The sequence below is a fragment of the Anguilla rostrata genome, chromosome 10, assembly GCF_018555375.3.
Source record: "Anguilla rostrata isolate EN2019 chromosome 10, ASM1855537v3, whole genome shotgun sequence".
NCBI classification, from domain to species: Eukaryota; Metazoa; Chordata; class Actinopteri; order Anguilliformes; family Anguillidae; genus Anguilla; species Anguilla rostrata.
In genome coordinates this window covers 29738685-29761547 of record NC_057942.1, presented here as the reverse complement: position 1 = coordinate 29761547, position 22863 = coordinate 29738685, and the positions used below count along the sequence as shown (strand labels likewise).

The following is a 22863-nucleotide window of genomic DNA, read 5'->3' as shown; positions in this document are numbered from 1 at the left end:
ATTGACAAAAGCACCATTCAGCTACTTTGAGTGCTAATTGCTAATACTGAATAAGTGAGTGTGTGTGTGAGTGAGTGAGTGAGTGAGTGATTGGAGAGGAGGAGGTAGACTGTCTGATGCTAAAGGACGCTGTGGAGACAGCAAGGCAGCTTGCCTGCTCCACTACCTCCACAGGCTCTTAACTCACCTGCTTGCACACCTTGGCCCAGGTCTTCTTCAGCCTGTAGATGGCGCTGCGGTTGAGGGCGGAGGTGATCTCCAGCACGCCGTTGTAGTTGTTCAGGCAGCGGCAGATGTCGGCCACCGCCACCCACTTCTCTATGGAGCTGGCCCTGGAGCCCACATCCGTGTGAGTCATGATCTGGGACGCCACCAGGTTACTCATCTGGAGGGACAACAGACGTGGGGGTGGGGTGGTGGGGGTTGAGAAGTAATTTGGGAGGGGGGGCACTGTCTTAACTTCAGTCAGATTCACTGAAGTAACACCTTGTTTCTATTTCATACATTTCCATTACCAATTAATAAAATGGAAGAGAGAGAGAGCTAAAGACACCAAAAGGTGTTTGTAAAAACATAACGAATCAACGAGAGGAAGAGGAATGGAGATAGGCAGAAGAGAAGGAAGGAGAGAGGGTGCCAGGTTTGTCACACACAGGCAGTACAGAAACAGGGAAGCAGACTGAGACGATGACCTGGCCTGACAGGCTTACATCATTGAAGTGCTGGCTGGTCTTCATGATGTAAGGGGTGCGCTCCGTCTTATCCACCTTCATCCAGCCCTGACCCAGGAATTCCCTGGAGTGCAGATTAGAGAGGTCACAACCATGGTGACCGTAGCTAGCACTGTCCTTACATTTTGCGAATGGTTAGTTTTAGCCTATCACTGTACATCAATTTCAATCATGAAAACACAGTAACTTTTGCTTTTTAGATTGCTAAATCTGTAGGTACTCTTTCTCTTCTCACAATCATAGGTTATGTCATTATTTTGATTGACACTCAATTTTCAAACAAAAAGTGTATTCTGGATGCACGTATTGTGTAAATACTTTCCAGAAAAGAAAGGCACAACAGTCAATTCTCATAAAATATTACACATCCAGAAATCCCAAAAATTATTTTTTAAAGGCACACATTGGTATAGTTGAGAAGAAAATCCTATAGGATATGACATCACAATAATTTATACCTACAGTAAATGGCATTACAATGATTATCACTTAACAGTGATGACATCACCGTGATTCATCCGTAGAGGTGATGACATCACAGTGACATACACTTACTCATAAGGGATGCTTCTGAAAACTATGTGGTCCAGCAGCGTTATCTGCTCTGCCAACTCCATGGCCGACAGTGACTCAAAGCACTCAGTCTTGGGGCATTCAGCCTGGGAGAGAGAGACACACACACACACACACACACACACAGAGGTGAGCACAAGTATTCCCTCTGAGCAGGATCCTTTCTTTCATAGGATCAACGTTTAAAGTAAAACACAGCTTGCACATTTCCCTGGCTGGGCAACAATAGGAACAGTAATGACTCAGTTCCAAATATTTTTCAAAGTGTGAGTCTTGCACATCATCTCAGCTTTCACCAAGAACAACAAGGAAGAAACTGCAGGGGCTTGCTAATGAGTTTCAACATGGAGATCATGCAGAGCCGGTACTGCAGGAACTAAACACACAATTACAAAAGGTGAGCCAATTAGCAAAGGCTAAGAGGCCTTCACACATCATAAAATATTTTAAACTACCACAAGGGGTGAGAAAATGTACCTAAAAAGAGAGAGGTGATGCACAAGGCCCTGCAGAGCTTACTGAGAGGCACAATGCACAACTTCATCTTTTTTTGCACACACACACACATTCACACATGCATACACACACATACACACGCATACACACAAACATACATGCATGCAAGTGCCTATGTACAAATGCAAGGAGACATACAAGCTCAAAGACACAGTTTACACAAACACATACATGGACACATACACACACACACGCGCAAAATAAATCAATACATAGGCACAGACAAATATACACACATTCACAAAGGCAAATAAAAACATGCACAGAGACTCACAAACACATTAACACAGACACACACACACACCCTGTTCACTTGCACATGCCCATTGCTGGCCCCTGCTATGTGTGTCCAATTAATCTGACCACTTTGTGTCTCACAGTAACTGGAACCTGTTTTTTTTTTACCATTCGACTACTTTTTACTAAGCCTGTCTTGTCTCCAGGTTATTATATCTGAATCACATAAAGCAAACTACAATAACCTTATCCAATGTGTTAAAAGTCAAGTAGAGAGTATCACTTTTATCAAGACTTAGGCACAGACGCAGTAAAACTCACAAATTATTCAGAAATAAAGCTTTAATCTGTTCTTGAAAGTAAAGGAGACAGGAAAGGTCCTCTAACATTTCGAAGATCAAAGATGCCATCCGAAACTGATTCAGTCACATCCTCCACTGCGTTCTCTCCCAAAGAGCATTCTAGATGTCCTCAGCTGGAGTAGTGGCTGTTAGGGGCTGCTAAAGAGAGCGAGATGGGCCACTTTGGTCCAGAGCTCATTTTGGCAAGTGCCTGAGAGACACCACTCTGATGAGTTATGAGTCAGAACTTCTTGGGGAGTCTCCAAGTGCAGATCTAGTTCTGAGCACTGCAGCAACCTGACATTCTCTTCACATGGCGACAATCTCTATGGAGCTGTGAGTGGGAGTGGCCTAATTACAAGCTTTTAACCAGCTAACGCAGGGGGACCAGCTTTCTTACTCTCAGTGTGCCTCTTATCGTGGGACCGCACAGTCAAATCCAGAACGTGTTCAAAACCTTCTGTCCAATCAGGCAGGGAGGCACAAAATTAAAGGGATGTCATTTGTAAGCCTGAAGTTATATTCTGAACATTTTATGAAATCTCATCTACATTATCTTTATTAGTCACCAACATATAAGTCATCCTCATCCTACAAGCTCATGTGGTTACTATGGAACCATAGAAATGGAAACCACAGAGACAAAGGAGCATTAATGTTGAGCTTGTCACTTATCACATATTTTAACACTCAGAATGTATTTCTCTACACATAAATCATTCTGTTTTAGGTTAAATCACACTGTCTTGCCCAGTGCATTCAATCCTTAACCACTGACTGCTCACTCAATGCTTTTAGTTAAAAATAACATTTATGTCATGCTTTGAAATTGCATCATCCATTAAGTCACTGCAATTCCACTATCTGCCCACAGGGGTCACCTAGAGATTACAATACCCAGGACCACAGATTCAGCCCTCTGAATGGAGAGGAAAACTACAATGTGACAACAATTGGGCCTCATCAGGAGGTATGTTATGCTTGAACGTCCAGTGTAGGTGTTACTGTTGACTCACTTTTGACAGCAGCTAAATAAAAAAATCCTACCGATTCATACATCCTCTAGGATTAGAATGACAATAGCTTGTTGATATTCAACCTTGCAGAGTTGTAATTATGTGAAATTTGCCATTTCTATACTTTGTGACATCACAATGACATCTATGACATTAGAATAAGAAGCAGACAGCAAAATGGTCATCCTTTGACCCAGGATGGTTCTTAGAATCTCTCTCCCCAGATGGAAATAAGCATTTCAGACTATGTTTAGAGGAGCAAAATACTTGGAGAGAATGGCCCTGAATGCATGTATGAGTTCAGAGAAAGGCTAAGTATCATCTCAGCACACCTAGTCGGCAATCAGTTTTGAGACCAAAATGAGAGCAGCACAGAAAACATTCAAAATAAATGACAGGTTTTAAAAGAATACATTTGACTGACCAAATTATTACTCTGGGAAAAAAATTGCTAACCCAAAATGTATCATTACTGTTTTCAGTGAAATATGAGAAGACAGATAGCACCACACTCAGAAAGACACCAAGGTCTCCCTGTGTCTCAAAAAAATCAGTCAGAAGGCAAACTGTGTGACAGCTGTCCAGGTTCCACAATTAAAGGGGGCAACCTGATATGACATATGACTTCCAGCAAGACAGACATCCACTCCTTGCACGACCAACATCCACTCCTAGCATGACCCATATGATTCAGCATGATTTCAGCAAATGTTCTAAAACTACATATGTAGACAACACAACAACTAATGACAAACCTCTACACAAGATTCTAAACCAGACAGCAAGCCATGCTATACTGTATGCATCAGAAGTATAAAGGACATCAAATGGTTGCCATTTTTATGGTTACAGTGGGAAAATGGTACTTACCATCTGTAAGATATCCTCTATCCGGAGCTGTGCATCTTCCTGTTCATCCTGAGAAAGTGCACTGTGGGAAAGAGAAACTCCACATCATGTCTGTGTTTGCTTCCTTGCTTCCAGCAAGTCAAAATAATGTCCTTTAAACATTGCTTCAAAGTTATGGAAAGTTGTGAAAACATGGGGTTCTAATGATCTCAGGTCCCAAACACATTGTTACAATGGTGTGATCTGGATCTATCGGTCGGACCTCCGGCTGATAGGGGGCGCTATGACTTGCCTTAATATGTTTGCTGTAGCTTTCCTCTCCTGCGGCAGCAGGTCTGGGTCCCGAAGGACCTCCTCCAACAGGACGATCACCCCCATCTTCAGCTCACTGCTCATCTCGAAGTCCTTCAAACACAACACAGCAGTGGCCATGATTGCACTGTGCCAGACCAGTATCTTAGAGACCTTGCTTATCATGCACATAACCTTACAATACAGACCCTGGCCAAGCTGACATGCCAATGTGACAACACAAATTCAACCAACTGTCATTCAGTTCTTTGGACAAATCATGATCTTGTATGCTTGGGAACTCCAAATGGTGGTGGTGATCCAAGCCAAATCAATCGATTGACCAACGACAGAACTCCATCTAAAACTGGACAAGACAAATCGGATTGAAGGAAACTAATCTCTTTCCAGACACTAGGGTTAACACCAATAGGCCAAACACTTCCATTCCCCATCCGGTCTTAAAAAATGATAGCAAATTAGGGATTTGCTGTTACCAAGCAGAATTTATGAAGCTACCGGGTGGCTCCTCCCATTGAACCTGTGTTCCAGCGTGTGGGACATGCCCCATGGCCCAGAATGGAATCATGACCGCAAATTGTGGCTCATTATGCTTGGTTTGCATTAATATGAAGCTGAGAAAAGGCCCTGTCATGGGCCCTGGTGTCTCACAAGCCAAGCCGCGATCGGAAGGGAGCGCCGTGAGGGAAACCCGCGAAGACGTTACGTCAGCCCCCGTTACGCGAAGCACTTGACGGACGCGCGGGCTCGGCTGAGGAGGCGCCGAGGTCCTCCTCCTCCACCTCCTCGTCCTCTGACACCCCATCAGATCTCATCAGGGGCTCCCGCTCATTATCTCCCCAGGGTCCACGGTGCGCTCGGACCCGGTTAATTCACGGTCCTGTGGCTCTTCATCTCCAGAATACGCCCGAGGGGGGTGAAGCCTGGCGGAAAGCCTTCCTTCGCGCCGCGACTCCACGCAGCCCCCGAGCCCCATTAGCGCTGTCCAGGCCACTTACCAGAGCTCAATGACGAGGGCGATCCCGAGAAATTCCCACGCCAAGCAGCGCCATTCCGGCTCAAAACTGCCCCTATTCCAGCTGCCTGCTTCTCCATCTTTTCCAAGAAGGGACCAGCCTCATTTGCCTAAAGTCTCCTTCTGGCAGTCATGTCAAGCTAAGACCCACACTCATCACTACCCTAATTTTAAGAGTTTCTAACCTCAAGACACAAAAAAAAAAAATCCATAGCAAGGTACATGTAACCAGCTCCTTTGGCTAAGATTCATATTTTTCATTAAACTTCACCAAGTAGTGTATAATAAGAAAAGACTGCAAAAAAATGGCAGCGTAAATCATGTTTCAAATCAGGCAAAAGATCCCCTCGTGATCCCCTTTTCTGTCTGTGGAGGTACGGACCTGGTAGGGCGGAAACATTAGCATTAGCGGCTGGGTGCAGAGAGGGGCTGCTCCCTAGAGTGGGCAGTGACAGGCCTGTAATTACGGACAGCCATCACACTCCTAACAGCACGGGGATGACGGCACGGCCTCAGAGGCCATGCATTAGCAGCCCGGGCTGAAATGCCTGGCATTTGAGTTAGAGAGTGACTCAGGGGGAGGGGGGGGGGGAGCGGTTGGGGGAAGGGGCTGTGTTTCAGCAGGGCAGAGCTACGCAAGGTTAGCGGAGTGTGAGGAGTGCGTGGGAAAGACAGGAGAGAGGGGCTAAAATGAGGCAGCGCTCTCTTTAACCCCTCTCTCTCTCTCTCTCTCTCTCTCACACACACACACACACACACACACACACACACACTCATAAACTCCATAACCAAGCCCACGGAACTTAGTGGCAACACTGGGTTAGCACGAAGATGCATTTCCTCCTTAAATACACATCTGATCGGCTGGTGTTAATCTTAGTGGAGACAAGACAGCAAGGTGTCTCAGATACTAATTAAGGCCTCTTCTTCGGGCCCTGCTGTTTGCTAACCCCTGGAGGGGCCCGTCACTCACCAGAGCACAGACAGAACCTGGGCTACAGGCGCGCAATTAACTTCACACAGATTCACAGCTGTTGGGGCACGCACAGCATGTACAGGAAGTGTGTGTGTGTGTTCGTGTCTCCCTCTGTCTCTCTCTTTGTCATTATTGTTTCGTACTGTGTGCGTGACTCTCTCGCTCTCTCTCTCTCTGTCATTTCTGTTTTGTAATGTGTGTGTGTGTGTGCACGCCCGCACGTGTGTGTGTTTGCATGTGTTTGTGTGTGTGTGCGTGTGTTTGGTGAGTGTGTGCAGGCATGCTTTCTTGGCCAGGTCTCTCTGCTTTCTTGAAAAAGAGATTTCTAATCTCAATGAGACTAATCTCGTTAAATAAAGGTTAAATAAATAAATAAAAATGTGTGTGTTTGTACTTGTGTGTGTTTGCTTTTGTGTGTGTGTGTGTGTGTGTGTGTGCTAAATTCATGTTAATAAGTCAAACACATTCAATCCATTGCTCTGGTAAAAACATTATTACATTCCGTGTACGCTATAAAACCTTTAAGCTGTAAAAGTTGCCATGAACAACACAAGCTGTCAGTGCTGGAATAAGGAACGAGCACTGTTACAAGCAGCAGCTAATTGCGCTGTGGAATATTCGCCCTGCTACAGCCGCATCTGCGAGGGAGAAACTCCCTGGCCAACGCGTCTTTAATCTAATTCAATTATTCCGAGACGCTCTCGGTCGCGCGACACAATGCGCGGAGCGTTGCAACCCGCTAATAAAACGCTCTGAAAGGGACGGCTTGCGGGCCTGCCGCTCGCCCTATTAGCGACGAGAGGAGGAAAGATCTCTCCTCTGTCTCGGAGATGAAGCTGGCGCTAACGAGTCGAGCGGCTAACGGCTCCATCAACGGGCAATTATCGGGCTCTTGGCATTTCGCTTCGCACGTTTTCAGGCCACACGTAATTGCAGTCACGGCACCAGAAAGCGCGCTTCGGCAGACGGCACGCCGGGGCCGCGGGAGCGAATCCACCCGCTGTCTGAAATCCCCACAAAAGGGGGATCTGGTGCACGCGTTTCTCAGTTTCCTCAGTCTGGTCAACGTCAGCTCCAGTGTCTCTGACCCCCCGTTCCATCCTGTCCATTTTTGCGGTCTTTTCTCCCCTCCTGCCCTCGTTCCTCCTCCCCACCTCCTTCACTCTTCTCCTCCCTCCACTGCCTCTCCTCAGACCTCCTCCTCCCCCTCCGTAGAACCTGGAGCGTTCATTCATTAGAGTGAACTCTCGCTCCTCTTCTCCCGGTCACCATTAAAAATGGATCTTAACAAGCTCCATCTCTCACTACCCTCCCTTTCTGTCTCCCTCGCTATCTTATCCCCTCTCCTAACATCACTACCCCCATTTGTTCCATCTTCTCTCCATCATTCCAGTGAACTCTTCCCCATCTCTCCTTCCTCATCTATTTAACCTTTCTCGTCCCTCTCTCTCTCACACTCCCTCTCTGTCTCCTTCTCTCTATCTCCCTCCTTTTCCTACTTTCTCAGAGAGCTTTAGAAACAGCAGGCCCTAAATCAGGCCAATTGATGCATCCCCACTGCTGCTCTCTCCTCGGGGAATACCAGGGTTGAGAGAGCCCAACACCGCGCTTATTCACTTGTACACAAAACCCACGGACCGCGCAGCTAAATCACACCGTCTGACTGAAACGCATGGACGTGGGCGGGGGCAGGAGCGGGGGTGCGCATTTAAATTCTGGGCAGCAGAGGAGGCTTAATTAGGCCCCGTTTAATTCCGAACCGCCGGCGAACGCGAGCCGACGGGACAGGAGCAGCAGCTGAGCAGCGGACAGGTTTCCGAAAGGGCGGCGTTTTAACGAGGCTCAGGATCGATAGGGCAGACGCCTCTACCGGCGCGGAGCGCCCGAGTACGAGCCCGCGCGCGGACGCACGGTAGAGCCGCGCGCGTTCGGATGACATCGTGCTCAACGCCGGGGCCTCAGGAACATCGCCCTTTCTGGCCCCAGCAGCCCACCCCCCCAGCTTTAATCGGGGTCCGTTTACGCCTTTATCACATTAGCTGATATCATCCATTTGTTCGCTTGCAGGGCGACGGACATTAACCGCTTCATTCTTTGTCGTAACGCTTCATGTTTGCGCTGAGCTGCGGAGGGAGATCACAGATAAGCACGCGGTCGGTCACGTTACACACGGCCTCGTGTTGGCGGGCAGGACCAGCGCGGTTGTTTATGAGGCCGGCCGCTGAGTGCAGCCACGCCTGTGGCCTGTTTACGACCTCTGACCTCTGACATCTATGTAACCCCGTAACCCATATTCACACCGCATAATTTGTGGCCCTTTGTCACTTTTCTTTAGCGCAAAATGATAAGGCATGTGGGAATTTTTTTATTTCCCTACTGATCTTTCCATGATGACTTCTAATGCAAATTGTCTAATCCACCTCTCTATCTAACTGGACCTTCCACCTGTGATCACTGGCCCATCAGTTTGGATGTTCTTAATTCAAATTTAAACGAACATGAAAGAGCACTCTGTGTTTCTCCTGCCTTAAGCTCCCATTGATCCAAGTTTTTGTCTGACATTTACAAGGCTTTGGTTAAATGAAAATGGATGAAAATTCACAGAGCCAAACTGGAAAACCTGTTTTGCTCAGCAGAACAGGAGTGTAAAAATGTACATTTTATAACTTATGGAAACAAATGAACCTGCAGTACTTTCCATTAGAATACTGCCACAATAAACATAAGCATTGTGAATTATTTAATGTCTGATGCAATTCTGTTCTGTCACTCAACAGTCCCATCCCCTGTTCCATGTTCTATTCATCCTGGGTTTTTAAGAGAAAATGTTTTTATTTTATTTTATTGAGGGGTGGGGTGAGGGGGTCACTTTAAAATACTGTCCCAATGCCTGGTGGTCATATACATTTAGTTTTCTGTTTTATTGTTAATTTCATAGGACACTCGACAGGACAGGATGCATTTATAGTTATATCTATTAGCCTTGCCTGTTTTTTCTTGGATAATTCCCTTGCATTCATGATGTCATTGAGTCATGGTGTCAGTCAGGTCACAGTCCACTCAGTGAACTTCCAATGAGCCGTTGGGGGAGGAGGGAAGGCCAAGGAGGCCGTTTAGGACAACGGCCAATGAAAACCTCCCGCCCAGCCAACCGCCCAGCTCCACGTCCTTTTCCATCTTTTTTTTTACTGTTCCAGGTTGGCTGGCCAAAAGGATGGAGCCGAACTTCCTGTCTCCGAGGGGAGCTCGGAGGTCCAGCTCGAGAAACTCTGCGCAAAGTCATGGCTTCTAACCAGCAAACACACCGGAGCAGGACTGGAATGGAATGAGTGCTAAAAAGCTAAATCCAGGTCTTGAGACTGACATGTCTGAACATCTTCAGATACCATTACTGACAAAAAGCCACTTGACAAACTTTGATTTGTCTTCCATCCCAATTGAGCTACTTTTTAGCCACTTAATCTACTTAATGTAAAGAAATAGTCTCTTCAATGAAAACCGCTCTCTGAATAAAATTACCTTACTAATTGCTGCAAGAAAAAATGCGTGGCAAAGCATACATTTTTTATCATGTCCTGATTTAATTTAGATAAAAAAATGTGTAGTGGTGAAACCGACAGGATGTGCGAGGGGGAAGATAAAGAGGGTTGCGCAGACCTGCGAATGCTTGGAGACCCAGTGGCGTAGCACGTTGAGGACTCTGTTGGTGGCCGCCCGGCGGATGATGAACTCTTTGTCGCAGGTTCTCTCCGAGTTGTTAAATGCTGAACGAAGAGAGAACAGATAGCAGATGTCCACCACGTGTTTGACTGGCAATGCTGTGACACAGCGCTGAGGAAAAGCACTTGGCCCTTTCCTGATTTCCTCTATTCTTGTATATTTGTCACACTGAATGGTTTCAGACCATTAGACAGAATGTAACATTAGACAAAAGGGAAACTGAGTAAACACAAAACTCATTTTTAAATTATGTTTATTATAACTAAGGAGGCAATTACTTTTCCACATCTGTGATATGGGTGTTTGACAACTTTTTTCATTAAATAAATGAAATTATAATGTGTTTCCCTTTGTTTCATATTACATTTTGTCTAAAGATGTGAAACCATTCAGTGTGCAAATATGTAATTATAGAGGAAATCAGGAAGGGGAAAAAGACTTTTTCAAGGTGCTGACCATTATATCGTTACACTGATCTCAGCGGCTGGTTTATTTCATGTGACCTCTGTACAAGCCCTGTAATAGCTGCTTTTATTCAGCTTGCTTATAATCTTCTACAGATATATAAACTATGATGACACGCAATGCCTTTACGCAGGAAAACTTACATTAAATAACTGCAACATTTATGTATTAATAAAGCTTTGTTTTCATTCGCATAGTGCACATTGCAGTAGAAATGGAGACCCCCTGGATTTTGGGGGTGGGGGGAGGCGGGGGGGTGGGGGGCGTTCACCTGGCGGGCTGCTGTGTCCGGCCGCTGCCGTGGCGATGGCGAACGCAGAGGCGGGGGACACCGAGCAGCGGGAGTTCTCCGCCGACTGGACTGGAAGGGAAGGAACAGGGCACCACGCGCGTTACCACGGCAACAGCGAGGCCAGAAAATGACGCTCCTGATTCATGGCAGTTTGAGCCGTTCCGGGTTTCACTTCGGGAAGCTGGCTGTACTAGTACACTTTGTTGACAAAAAATTACAAGGTCAGAGTCTTGAATCGTTTTGAGTGATGTAGTTCACCTCAAAAATCACCAAATAAAAAAAAAAAATCTGATAAAGGAGAAAATCTGAATTATTCTGAAGCCACCTGAAATGTGTTCGGAAATCTTTAAGGCCTAGCATTTTGACCCAGCCTTGATGGGACCTTATTTAAAGCAAATAAATCAGTGGTAACCAGCATGGAGATCTACCATCCTGTAGGTTTTCATATAAACCCTAATTTGGCACACCTAACTCAACTAATTAGCAGCTCAACAAGATTTCCAGCTGTTGAATGAGGTGTGCTTTGTTAGAGTTCGAATGAAAACCTACAGGACGGGAGATCTTCAGGAACAGGGCTGGCTACCACTGAAATACATTATATGACGTTTAAAAGACACGATCGATGAGACTTAGAAAGAACATCGTAACCCTGGTGGTCCCAGGCACAATGTGTACAAGAAGAGGATTGACTCCTCTCTGGGGAAAGGATTCAGAACAGCACAAACTCAACCTCAGGACCCACCATGTTAAACAGGAATGTATGTATCTTCGAGAGCTCTGCAGGGATTTTTCTGAAAGTACACATTACCAGTGGAGTGGAACAGTCATAAACAGGCATGGTTTTTGTATTATTATCTTTTTGTTGTTAGTGTTTTTTGGTCTGTTCCAACTCAACATGAATTACCTGTGCGTGTTGCAGAAATAAAGCAAATATTCTCTCACCTTGTTTCAACTTTGCTGTTTTCGTTGCCCTTTAATGTTCTCCAGAACACATTATCTGACTGACTTGGGCCCAAAATAAATTGGCCATGTGTGCGTACAGAGTAGCTATTTATTAGTAGAACTGAGGTCTTTTGAGCTTTGAACCGTGACCCTCGACAGAGTGGTGGGCTCCTAATTTTGGTTCTCCTCCTCTTGTTTCTCTGCAGTGGAAGCTCACAAGGATGGTATTTAAACTCATTAGCATTCCCCAAAGCTCCCATAGTGTGAATCGCACCATGCCAGTATTTTCTCCATTTCATGGATAAATAAAATGCAGATGTTTATGTGTGTAGAGGTTTCGTAGTGGCTGAGTTTTATATGTGAGTTCAGAAAGGGGGCAAATTAAATTATCTCTGGATCAGGCGCAATAAGAAAGCAGAAATAAATGCTTTGGCTGTAAGTGCCTCTAGACTCAATTTTCACGACTACAGATCACAGATGATTTATGCAGTTGGGCCAGAGCTTTGGCCAGCATCTCCACTGGCAGACATGAGTCAGTAACCCTGTGTGATTCACAATAAATACACCTCCCTGTCAATCAACCGGTCCAGCAACATAGCATGGTAAATATGACTAACCCACCTCAAATACCTAAGTCAATTTAATATGCTTGCTATTGTGATTAACCCAATGATTATCACGACTAGTTTGATGTTACATACGATGTGATTAGTATGATAATGCTTTGCCAATACCTTAAAAAGTTAATGTCCTTGCTTTGAGGCTGAAGGATGGAACGACTCTCTGTTCACTGTACAGACAATAACAGTTATAATGGATTTAATCCATCAGTGGACCCCCTGCAATACTCTAAATAAGATCGGTGTGGATACACGCTTTCATGGTCTTCCTTTTGGTTGTGGTTATCGACTAATGTGGCTTAGTGTTGCGTCCAGCACTGTACACCTGGTTACAGCAACACAGGTGGATTTTGGGCCGTAACACCACAGATACGCGTGCATCTCCGATGTTGCAGACAGTCAGTGCAGTCGCACGCATTGGCGGTAATCGTATCGCCAGGGATACGCTCTTACCTCCGGGCTGGCGGTAGCGGAGGTGGCGAGGCGTGGAAGGCGAGCGGGAAGGGGACGCCTCGCCCGATTCGCTGGCCTGGCCTGTTTCTGGGATGAACTTGTCCAGCGACACGGACTCTAGCACCGCTGCAAAAGGCAAGCGGGGACAGACGGTAAGCCTGGTGAACCACCACTGGGGCAGTTACAGTCAAATCATTGAAAACCTCTGATACTTCTTGTGGGCTCAGTGCCCTATTAGTAGCTCCTGTTAGCACTAGTCACAAATGTTGATAACACAGATCAACCTTCCCTGACAGACTCCAATGCAAATGCTGATCTGATCTAGATCTGATCTAGTATGTCAGGGGGAAGTGGCCAAAGTTGCAGTACATGGTGTGAAAAGACAGCCACGCTGCAGGGGGGAGGTGGCTGCATTGTATTTCTGGGTCACTTTGGTGCACATTTCCGTGACGTTAGCCCAAGTCTGAAATTAAAGTGTGACTCCAGGCTGAGCTGTCATTAGCATGTCAGACTAAGGTTTCTTTCCCACCCTACCCACACTCTTAGTCTTTTTCTTGTCATTTTAAACAGAGGCTGCTACATGGGTTCAGTAACAGAAGCCATTAAAGGGGAGGGCCAGCTGCCATTAAAGGGGATGGCGGAGAACACTTCCTGAAGAACTGCGAGAGCACTGGAAGTCCCGTTTGATTAACAGTCCTTTCCCCGGCCTGCACAGATCACTGTTAGCTCAGCGTGCCACAATCTACCCCGGACAGATATTTTCTTTCTTCTTGTTGATTTTGAAACCCCGCCGCCTGGGTGCTGTTGACTCTGTGGAAGGGTCAAAGCCTTTCGTGCCCAGCGGTGAAATACACACAAGAGGCTAATTATGTCCGGGAGAATGAACTGTGCTTGGTGTTATCTGGGGTCACCAGCAGCACTGAGGGACCGGCCATATCCGCCAACTGTGGGCAATATGACGGACAGGCCGTCACCTCAACCACCCCACTGCTTTTCTGTCCCTCTCTTGTTTTCACTCATTCACCCACACATTTGCTATCAGGGCTCGAACACTGTGGAACCCCAGTTCATTAGAGCTTCTAACTTGTTTTAAAACTTGTTTAATGACCTATTACATAACGTTGCTATTAACTTTACTTTGAAATTTTTATCTTCGTACTTGTCTTTTATTTTGCATTATCACCTGTATTTTTATGTCCTTTTACGACCGTTTTATTGTTTCTTTTATTATGTATCTGTATTTTTTTGGTATGCGCTTGATGTGAGGAGCAAGAAAAGCACTTTATAAATAAAGATTATTATCTAATCTCACTGTTTACCCACAAACTAGAGAGATTTACTGACCCACGCAAATGCAAACAACACTCACTCACCCACACACACACACACACACACACACACGCACTCAGTCGAACACCACTATGCTCTGAGCAGTCGGTTGGTTTTTGGTGTGTTTCAGAAGAGACACAGTAGAGTAGCTGTGCGCACATCCAACCAGTTATTTGGCCAGGTGCATGATGAAAGCACATGTGAAGACTGAAGGAAAATGGATATCCGCACACTGGATTACCGCTCCCAATATTTTATTCACTAAAAAGCAAAGCAACATTTCAACCCAACAGGGTTTTCATCAGGCAAAATGCTTTGCTTTGCTTTTTAGTCAATAAAATATTTGGAGCTGTAATCCAGTGTGCGGATATCCATTTTCAATCTTCATCTTCAATCTTCGTGTTTCAGAAGCGATTCATTGAAATCACTGATTGGCCGAAGAATCTTTTGGCTGAAAGGACACCACCAGCAGACACCATGGCCCTCCAGCAACTGATTTTGACAACCCAGCTCTATCACATTCTACACGTTTGTGATGTGATAGATTGGGTTTTTTGGGGGCGGGGCCTTACCCCTTCGGATGCTCCGCCTCAGTTTCCCGCAGAAGGCGTCGATTCGGGGCGCCTCGCCCCCGTCCTCCAGCGCCCCGGGGCTCTGCTCGGGCGAGGAGGGGCCCCGGCTCAGGTCCAGGGGGGCTTTGGTGCTGCCGGCCGGGGGGGACACGGAGGGGTTGCCGCCGGGCGGGGGGGACACGGTCGGGTTGCAGGTGGAGGTGGGGCTGCCGGCGGCCGAGGAGGAGGGGGAGGAGGCGGAGAGGTCCAGGGCCTTGGTGCCCAAGGGCGAGTTGAGGGACAGCTTTCGGGTGCGGACGGGGGACGAGGTACGGGACGGGACGGAGAGCGGGGGAGGGGAGGAGAACTTGCGGCAGAGGCGGGGCGTTTTGTCGTTCGCGTGCTCCCCGCTCCGGTTGTTCTGGTTGGTGGCAAAGAACAGCTCCAGGGACCTGAGAGGGAGGAAACCGCCAATAGGAACAGATCAATAAATCATACATGAACTGAGAGAGGGACGGAGGGACAGACAGACAGAGAGACTGATTGAAGGAAAAACAGACAGACAGACAAAGACAGCTAAACAAACATAGTAGTTTTTGGCAGATTTTTTATTTCATTTTTTGGAACGTTAGGCACTAAATGACACTAAATGGTAAAGGCATCTCGGCATATTCACTGTTTTTGAGTGTGATGTTTTGCAGTTAAATTTAAAGCCTTATTTTACTGCACATTCTCTTTATATAACCATCTTGCGTACTCATCTGCACTTGAATGCCCACAAAAAACCTTCCTCCGCAACGATAATTTTAAAAAATCTTATCCATAGATACAGGCAGAGAAACAGATGGACAGAGGGATATATATATATATACTGTAGATATACTGATGCACAGATTTGCTCTATAGGGTGCAAATCAATGTGCTGGTATTCCCAGTGTTTTCCATTCCGGAGAACCAGGGGAGGAGAGCCAAGCCGCGACCTGCTGCCAAGGCAACGTGTGGGGTTCAAACACCTCACACACCGCACGATTGAGATGCAGCACTCCACACACACTGAAAGAATGATTTATCAAGGTGGGTTGGGGGGGAAGGGCACGAAGGCAAAGGGAGTTCGAGATCAAGGCCACAGCAACTTGTAGGCCACAGGGGAAATATCACAACTTATACAAGTCCCTGCTGAAGTAGGTCCATCTCTGGACATTTCGAAGACATTTTATTTTATGACATCCGAGCAGCCTGCAAGACTGCATAGAATTTTCACTTCAGCTGAATTTTGAAAAAAGAACTAAAGAAAAATGAACCGTCTGGACTTTAAGGCGCATACAGGGATGTTTTGCCGATGCAAGTTCTCCGTCTTGCAAATAATGGATGTTTGAATTTGAATTTGATCTGAGATGCAAATGCAGCTGTCAAGTGGGGTGGATCAACAGGATTTGGGACTCATTTCTATGGCAGTGCAGGAAGTGAGGGAGGCAGAGAAGCAGAGAGGCAGAGAGAGAAAGAGAAGGACAGAAAGAAAGAGCAGGAGGGAGTGCATGTGTTACTTTGACTGGTCCAGGGATATTTTTCTGATCTTCAGGCTGTAGTCTGGACTGATGGAGGACAAGGACAAGCGGTCGAATGAGTGATATTGGACCCTGTGTGACAGTGGAGGGGGGAGGGGTTGGGGAATGACAGGCAGACGAATCACACAACAGAGCTGGTGATGATGTCACAGTGACAGCCCTGAGACACGCACATTTACTGACACACTCGCAATGACGGAGCAAGGCAGAGAAAAACGGCTTCCAGCATTAGCCGTCACAGTTCCTCTTGCGCAGAACAGAACATAAGAGAGCGTACTGAAAATGACCCACGCTACAGGGTTTTTGCTTTTTAGGGACACAAAAGACACGCCTACTTATCGCACCTGCGCCTCCGTTTCTGTAACTAACCCAATGAGTCACGGCCGTCTTGAGGCAGAAAATTAAATTCTGGGCATGAAAATGCAGCAATGAGGAGACAGACAGAAACATTTAATTTATGACAGCCAAGCTTTTTCAGATAGGGCTCCATACTTTCCGACTGCATTTTGTTAAACCCTTCCAATCAGAAACCACTGAAGCATTTCCAACTGTATGCATAAAGAGAGTACATCTGAGAGCAACCTCAAAGGACCTCAGGTTAACAAGAATCTGGTCCTCTTCTTCTCCTTTCATCTTTTTGAGTTGTTCAGCATCTACCAGTTTCTTGGTGCTTGGTTTCGGGACACAAATTGGGACACTTAGCTCTACCAGTAAGTCTGGCAAACACAAATCAGGGTTTTAAACTAAACCTCACAAAATACAAACACAAACGCACACACACACACACACAGGCACACCTACACACACACGAACACACACACACACACACACACACAGGCACACCTACACACACACGAACACACACACACACACACACACACGCACACAGGCACACCTACACACACACGCACACACACACAGACGCACACTCAGGAACACACATACACAGACAGGCAAACCTACACACGCACACACACACACACACACACACACACACACATGCACACTGAGTCTGTGTCTGTCAGACAGGGTGATATCACTTGGAATATCCCCACACTACTGTGTGAGCTGGGCTATAATAGATGTGGTTACAGCACTCCAGTGTGGAGCAGAAGACCTGGGCTCAGCTCCCAACTCCAGTAAATAAGCTTTTCATCTCCTTGACAACCCCCTACTGCACTGCTGACAGAGTTTGGATATTCCCATGTGAGTCTGGAACATGGGCACACGCTCAGTTAACTCTTTGTGGAAATTTTTTTTTTTTTTTCTAAATTCAAAGCTAGTGTTCTAGAACTCAACTTCTTTCAATTACCAGTGGTGACTGTTATCAGCATTAGAATGTTCCGTTAAGAACATTCTAATCACATATCTGTGATCTCACACCTAAGAGGGTTAAAGGAGAGGGGGAGTCTGACCCATGCCTGTCAGACAGCGTGATGTCAGTTGAAACAGGTGTACATTAGGTCTGTTAGTAATGCAATAACACCACCGGGGAGTCGGAGGGCAACGCTTAGCTTCCTTCCCGCGGAAGAGCCGCAGCTGGGGTCAGAGGTCGCGACCCTACCTGACGGGGATAGAGGTGAAGGGCTTCTTGTAGATGTCGGCCAGCTTGTCCATGACGACGGCGGCGGTGGTGAAGATGCGGTAGGTGTGCAGGAAGGTGTTGAGGAAGTCGATGGAGAGGAAGCGCAGGTCGGTCAGCCGCTCCAGGAGCCGCTCCACGCTGGCGTAGCGGATCTGCGGCACCTTGCAGGAGTTGAGCGTCTTGCTGAAGCAGATGTCTATATCATCTTTGTGCAGCCGAGCATCCGATCTGTCAAAGAGGGAAAATTAGGTGGCTACCTGACCTGGATCAAATACATATTTGTTTTGGATTTAAATACTTTTCTACGCTTTACTGATTTTGTCTGGTGTATTCTTCTGATCATATTGGCAGGCTCAATTACACCAGGCAAGATCTATAGAGCACAGAAATGCATTTGAATCCAAAATAAATCTGTATTTGACCCAGTTCTGGTGGCTACACAGTAAAACGTCCAGTGTTAATTAATTTCAAACAGAGTACACATGACTCAGTTTTACTGCAGAGTGAGAGAGCTTCAGCAAAGTTATCCACCTTTATTTTGAGGGTCTAATGGGGGTGATGCGGGTGGAACAATGACTCAGCATCAGACCTGGGTCAAACAATTATCTGAAATACTTTAGACATCTGTAAAATGCCTGCAAATGGCAATGTGACCATTTTAACTTCTTTCAGAATAAAATAATTATTTCACGTGATTGATTAGCGAAGTTAATTTCAAAATTATCAGGGGGGTTTAAGATTTTATCAGCACCTGAAAAGTTTATGCATTTCAAATACATATGTGAGCCAGGCCTGCTCAACACTTATGAACGGCACAAAGTTATTTTAACTCTAACAGAGTACAAGCAAGTGCACTCGGTCAGGGATGATTTAACCCAGAACTTTTTCTGCATATAAACAAGAAATTAAAACAGGATGAGGGTGCAGCCATGTTACACTAAGAAAGAATTTAGGTGAAATGAGGACAATGTTTCTTGCCCTCTTTCTTCCGGGACACCCTGAGCGAATGCACAGATATAACCCACACTTATGAACCAAATCAGGGGTAGAGATCAAAGCTGTATGTTCAACACAAAACGGAAACAAGACATTGTTACATCTGTTACATCGAGGGAAGCTTCATTTGAAATGAGGGAAAACTGCTTCTCCTCATCCCGTTTCTTTCAGCTACCGGAATTCCCGAACAAAAACAAATTGCGGCTGTATGTCGTCTTTAAGACCCAAATAAAGACTTGCGTTTTTGTTAAAACTCTGTTTGCCTAGCGGGAGGGGATCCCTTTCTGTCGAGGAGCGTGGCTGAGTATGGCAAAGGAAGGCCTTGCTCTAAGTCCTCTGTGGCTGAGACAGAGAGAGAGAGAGATGGAACACCCTGACCTGACCACAGCCCCAGGATAAGGAGAGCATAATGTGGGTACGTGTGAAACACAAAGGGGAAAGCAGACCTGGAGATTCCCCCCCACCGACAACTCCAATGGGACTTACTTGATCATGTGAGGCACGGTGACTTTGGAGTTCTCCTCGAACACACTGGTCATCAGGCCATTACAGCGGATGTTGTCGATACACTGGAGAGCGAGAGAGGGATTATTATGGTTATTATTTTTCTTGTACTACAACTGGTGTAATTACCAGTGTTTATAATAAAACGTTTTTCCCCTTCATTCCTTTTAAATTTTAATTATGTTATTTCTGCTGCATTAATTCTGCTTATCTTGCTTCTGTTCTGTCGTCAGTTGGTTTGGCAATTTTGTTTTATCCAGTCATGCAAATAAAGTATTTTTTAATTGAAACTGATAACAGAGAGAGAGAGAGAGAGAGAGAGAGAGAGAGATAGCAACACAAGCTGTTCTGTAATGCAAATAACACTTTGAATTAGAAAGATATTTGAATTTGTTTTTGGATTTAAGCAGGGAGATGTTTATTATTATGCTACCTGTTTCAGAAAAGCTGAGAAGGTGAGCATGTGGGCTTGATGTAAGTTTCCTGTGTGTGTGTGTGTGTGTGTGTGTGTACGCGCACATCTGTGTGTGTGTGTGTGTGTGTGTGTGTGTGTGTGACCGTGTGTGTGTGTGTGTGCGTTCCTGTATACTCCTGAGAAGATTCCCTGCTGGTTTTTACCAAAACTGACCCTGGGGAAAGATCTCTTGAAGAAAAAACAGCCAAGTATCAGATAAAATAAAATAGCAAAATCAGAGAGTATCCAAAAGCTCCGAAGGAGGAGATACAGTGTCTGCTGACAATCTCCATTCCCCCACTATTCCCCTCCACACAAGCACACACACACACACACACACACTTCAATAAACACATAACCCCATACACACACACACACTCCTCTAAACTATTCTGAATAGCCTCCGAAACTAAGTAAATAAATAAATGTCAGTGAGGCAGAATGCAATGTGCTCAGACAGTACAAACACAGGGCCCAGATATGTGCTGAGTGTCCTCTTTCCTCTCTTCAGACGCACAGAGATTCCGCTCTGACACGGCCTCCTGCCGTCCTCAGCTGGCGGACTGAACCGCTAACAAACGAACGCATAACCGCCCTGTCTCAGAACGCCTCCCCCGACGCGAGAACCTGTCTGCGCCGAGCAGCTGCGCTGGCTAGCCTCGACTTTTCCCACAAGCCTTAGCACGCTACACTTCCTGTCCCTGATGGCATATCCTGGCTATTGTGCCTTGAATTGGGGGGGTTGGTGGTGGTGTGGGGGTGCACTTCCCTTCATGAAAAAACATCAGTGCTGGATACTAGATGAGGGCTGTCAGACTTCAGCTGGAGATACTCAGTATCTACTAGTTCATGGTGAGTTTCAGAATCGCTGATTCATTACTTAAGTCTTTGACTTGCTAGAGTTCATAAACCCTGTTTCTAGGATCTAAATCAACAGCTGATTGAAAGGAGACTAACCTTCAGATACTGCAGCCTCCCCGGGGTTTGAGTTTGACATTCCTGCTGTATACTGTAGGTGATGAATGTGTAATGGTGAGCCCCAGAAGAGCCGAATGGCCTGTTTTCATCATTGTGAGCCTATTACACTCCTGCAAAAACTTTTAACAAGCACAAAACCAATAACATCAATAATGATTGGTCATGGTATTTGTTTTGCACCAGTCATTGGTTGTGTTACTAGTTTGGCATGTGCTAAAAGGTTTTGCACGTAATAAAGGTCTTAGCAAATCAGGTTCTTAATGTCCTCAGACTTCAGTGGGAATGCATGGACCAGTCCCTCCTGCTCCATCCTGATACATAAGCGTTTAGGTCCTACGTGGCCTGTGAGGTCTGCCCAGGTGTGCCCCTCACCTGGCTGATGTCGCTGGTCCAGGCGGCCTTCTCCTGTCGCGAGGGGGCCAGCAGCACCACCGTGAAGGACGGCCCATCCGAGGGCTCCACCACCATCTTGAAGTCCAGGTGGCCGAACACCTGTCCTGTGGTCTTGGCTGAAGGGGCAGCAGAGAGGAAACGCTAGGCTAGGACCCATTTTTGGCAGATCTTTCAGACAGTCATCAGCTGCAGATGCGCGAGAAGCTAACCGAATTACTCCCTCTCTCCCTCCCTTCTTTTTTCATATTCCGGTTTGATAAATAACCTGTGCAGCTCTCCGTGACACAGGAAAGCTTGAGGGAGCAGAACAGCTCTGAACAGATGGTTGAAAGAAAGAAGCCCCCCACCCCACCCCCTCCAAAACAGGAAAAGCGGAGTGAAAACGTCCAGAGAAACTAAGTGTCGTCACTGAAGCACAAAGCTCTCGCTTTTCTGAACTTTCCAGATACCCTGGCGAATAACCAGGCTGAGTTTGAAAAGGTTCTTGTCCTTTACTGCCAGTTGCTTCAGGGAGCGTGAGAACCAACCCATGACGCAGTAACCATTCCAGAGTTCAACAACTACCTCAAAGGCCGCAAGGGTTCTGAGATATAAATTAAAAAAAACTACCCACCATCATTAACCCTAAAGCATTAAGACCCATTCAAAGGCCATGTTAAGATAACTAACGACCCTCGCTGGCAGTAAAGGGGCTAATCGATCAATGACATCAGCGCCGGTGGCATTTAGAGAATGGTGCTTAGCACTTCATCTTTTGCCTGGTATTTGGCAGTTAATTAACCCTCATCATGAAATGGGAGGAACCTTGTATCCCAGTGGCCTGTGTAAAGGCCCAGGTGTCAGTCAGGGCATCTGGGAAAAAGGAAAGTTCACACTCACACTCTTCATCGCTGGCATCTGGCTCTTCAATGAGGGTGCACTCAATAAGCGAGAGGACCCCTCCTTGCTGTAAGGTTGGGGAGGGGCAGGAGGAGGACAGTGAAAGAGACAGAGACAGAGCAGGAAGGAAGAGATTAATGTCATCACCAGAAACAAGTCAGTTCCTTCTCCTTTCTCCACTCACACAGCTGCATATTCAGGCCAAGAGCCTCACACAGCAGGATTTGAACCTGCAGCCTCCAAATGATGTCCACTGCATCATGCCACTACCACTACCCCATTTCCACTGCCTCATTTTCTCAGACTACAATACAAGGTTTTTACATTGTTGCAGCCCAGAGAGAAAGAAATGCATTATGGGTCTTTGTAGCTTTTGTATGCGAGAGAAAAAAAATGTCCATTTTTGCTTTGAACAATCTCCATCGACAAAACTTAAGCTAATTCCTTTTCATTTGTACTGCAGTAAGGAATGAGGCAAACTCATTCAATCACTGAACGTGGGTAATTCTCCTTTACCTGTTTCATTGCAGCTCACTTTATCGTTATTTCTACCTTGGCACATTCTGAGTGC

The 22863-nt window shown here is 46.1% G+C and overlaps 1 protein-coding gene and 1 long non-coding RNA gene across 4 annotated transcripts in view; one reads left to right on the top strand and one right to left on the bottom strand.

Annotated features, from left to right (window-relative positions):
• The window catches only part of rasgrf2b (Ras protein-specific guanine nucleotide-releasing factor 2b), a 69906-nt gene that overhangs the window by 5484 nt on the left and 41559 nt on the right, over positions 1–22863 (bottom strand). For 2 of the 3 annotated variants that reach the window (XM_064296470.1, XM_064296472.1), the window contains 14 exons: positions 22293–22359; positions 21393–21529; positions 19571–19653; positions 18068–18316; positions 16483–16575; positions 14960–15390; positions 13059–13184; positions 11023–11112; positions 10224–10330; positions 4556–4668; positions 4285–4345; positions 1287–1390; positions 711–795; positions 188–385 (listed from right to left, as the gene is read on the bottom strand). In XM_064296470.1, coding sequence (XP_064152540.1) covers positions 188–385; positions 711–795; positions 1287–1390; positions 4285–4345; positions 4556–4668; positions 10224–10330; positions 11023–11112; positions 13059–13184; positions 14960–15390; positions 16483–16575; positions 18068–18316; positions 19571–19653; positions 21393–21529; positions 22293–22359 — 1944 coding nt within the window. The remainder of the gene's footprint in view (positions 1–187; positions 386–710; positions 796–1286; positions 1391–4284; positions 4346–4555; positions 4669–10223; positions 10331–11022; positions 11113–13058; positions 13185–14959; positions 15391–16482; positions 16576–18067; positions 18317–19570; positions 19654–21392; positions 21530–22292; positions 22360–22863) is intronic. The other variant, XM_064296471.1, reaches the window with a different exon arrangement.
• On the top strand, positions 214–4017 carry LOC135233178 (uncharacterized). Its single transcript, XR_010323773.1, has 3 exons — positions 214–349; positions 3273–3368; positions 3897–4017. It is a non-coding gene; the product is annotated as an uncharacterized LOC135233178 (long non-coding RNA).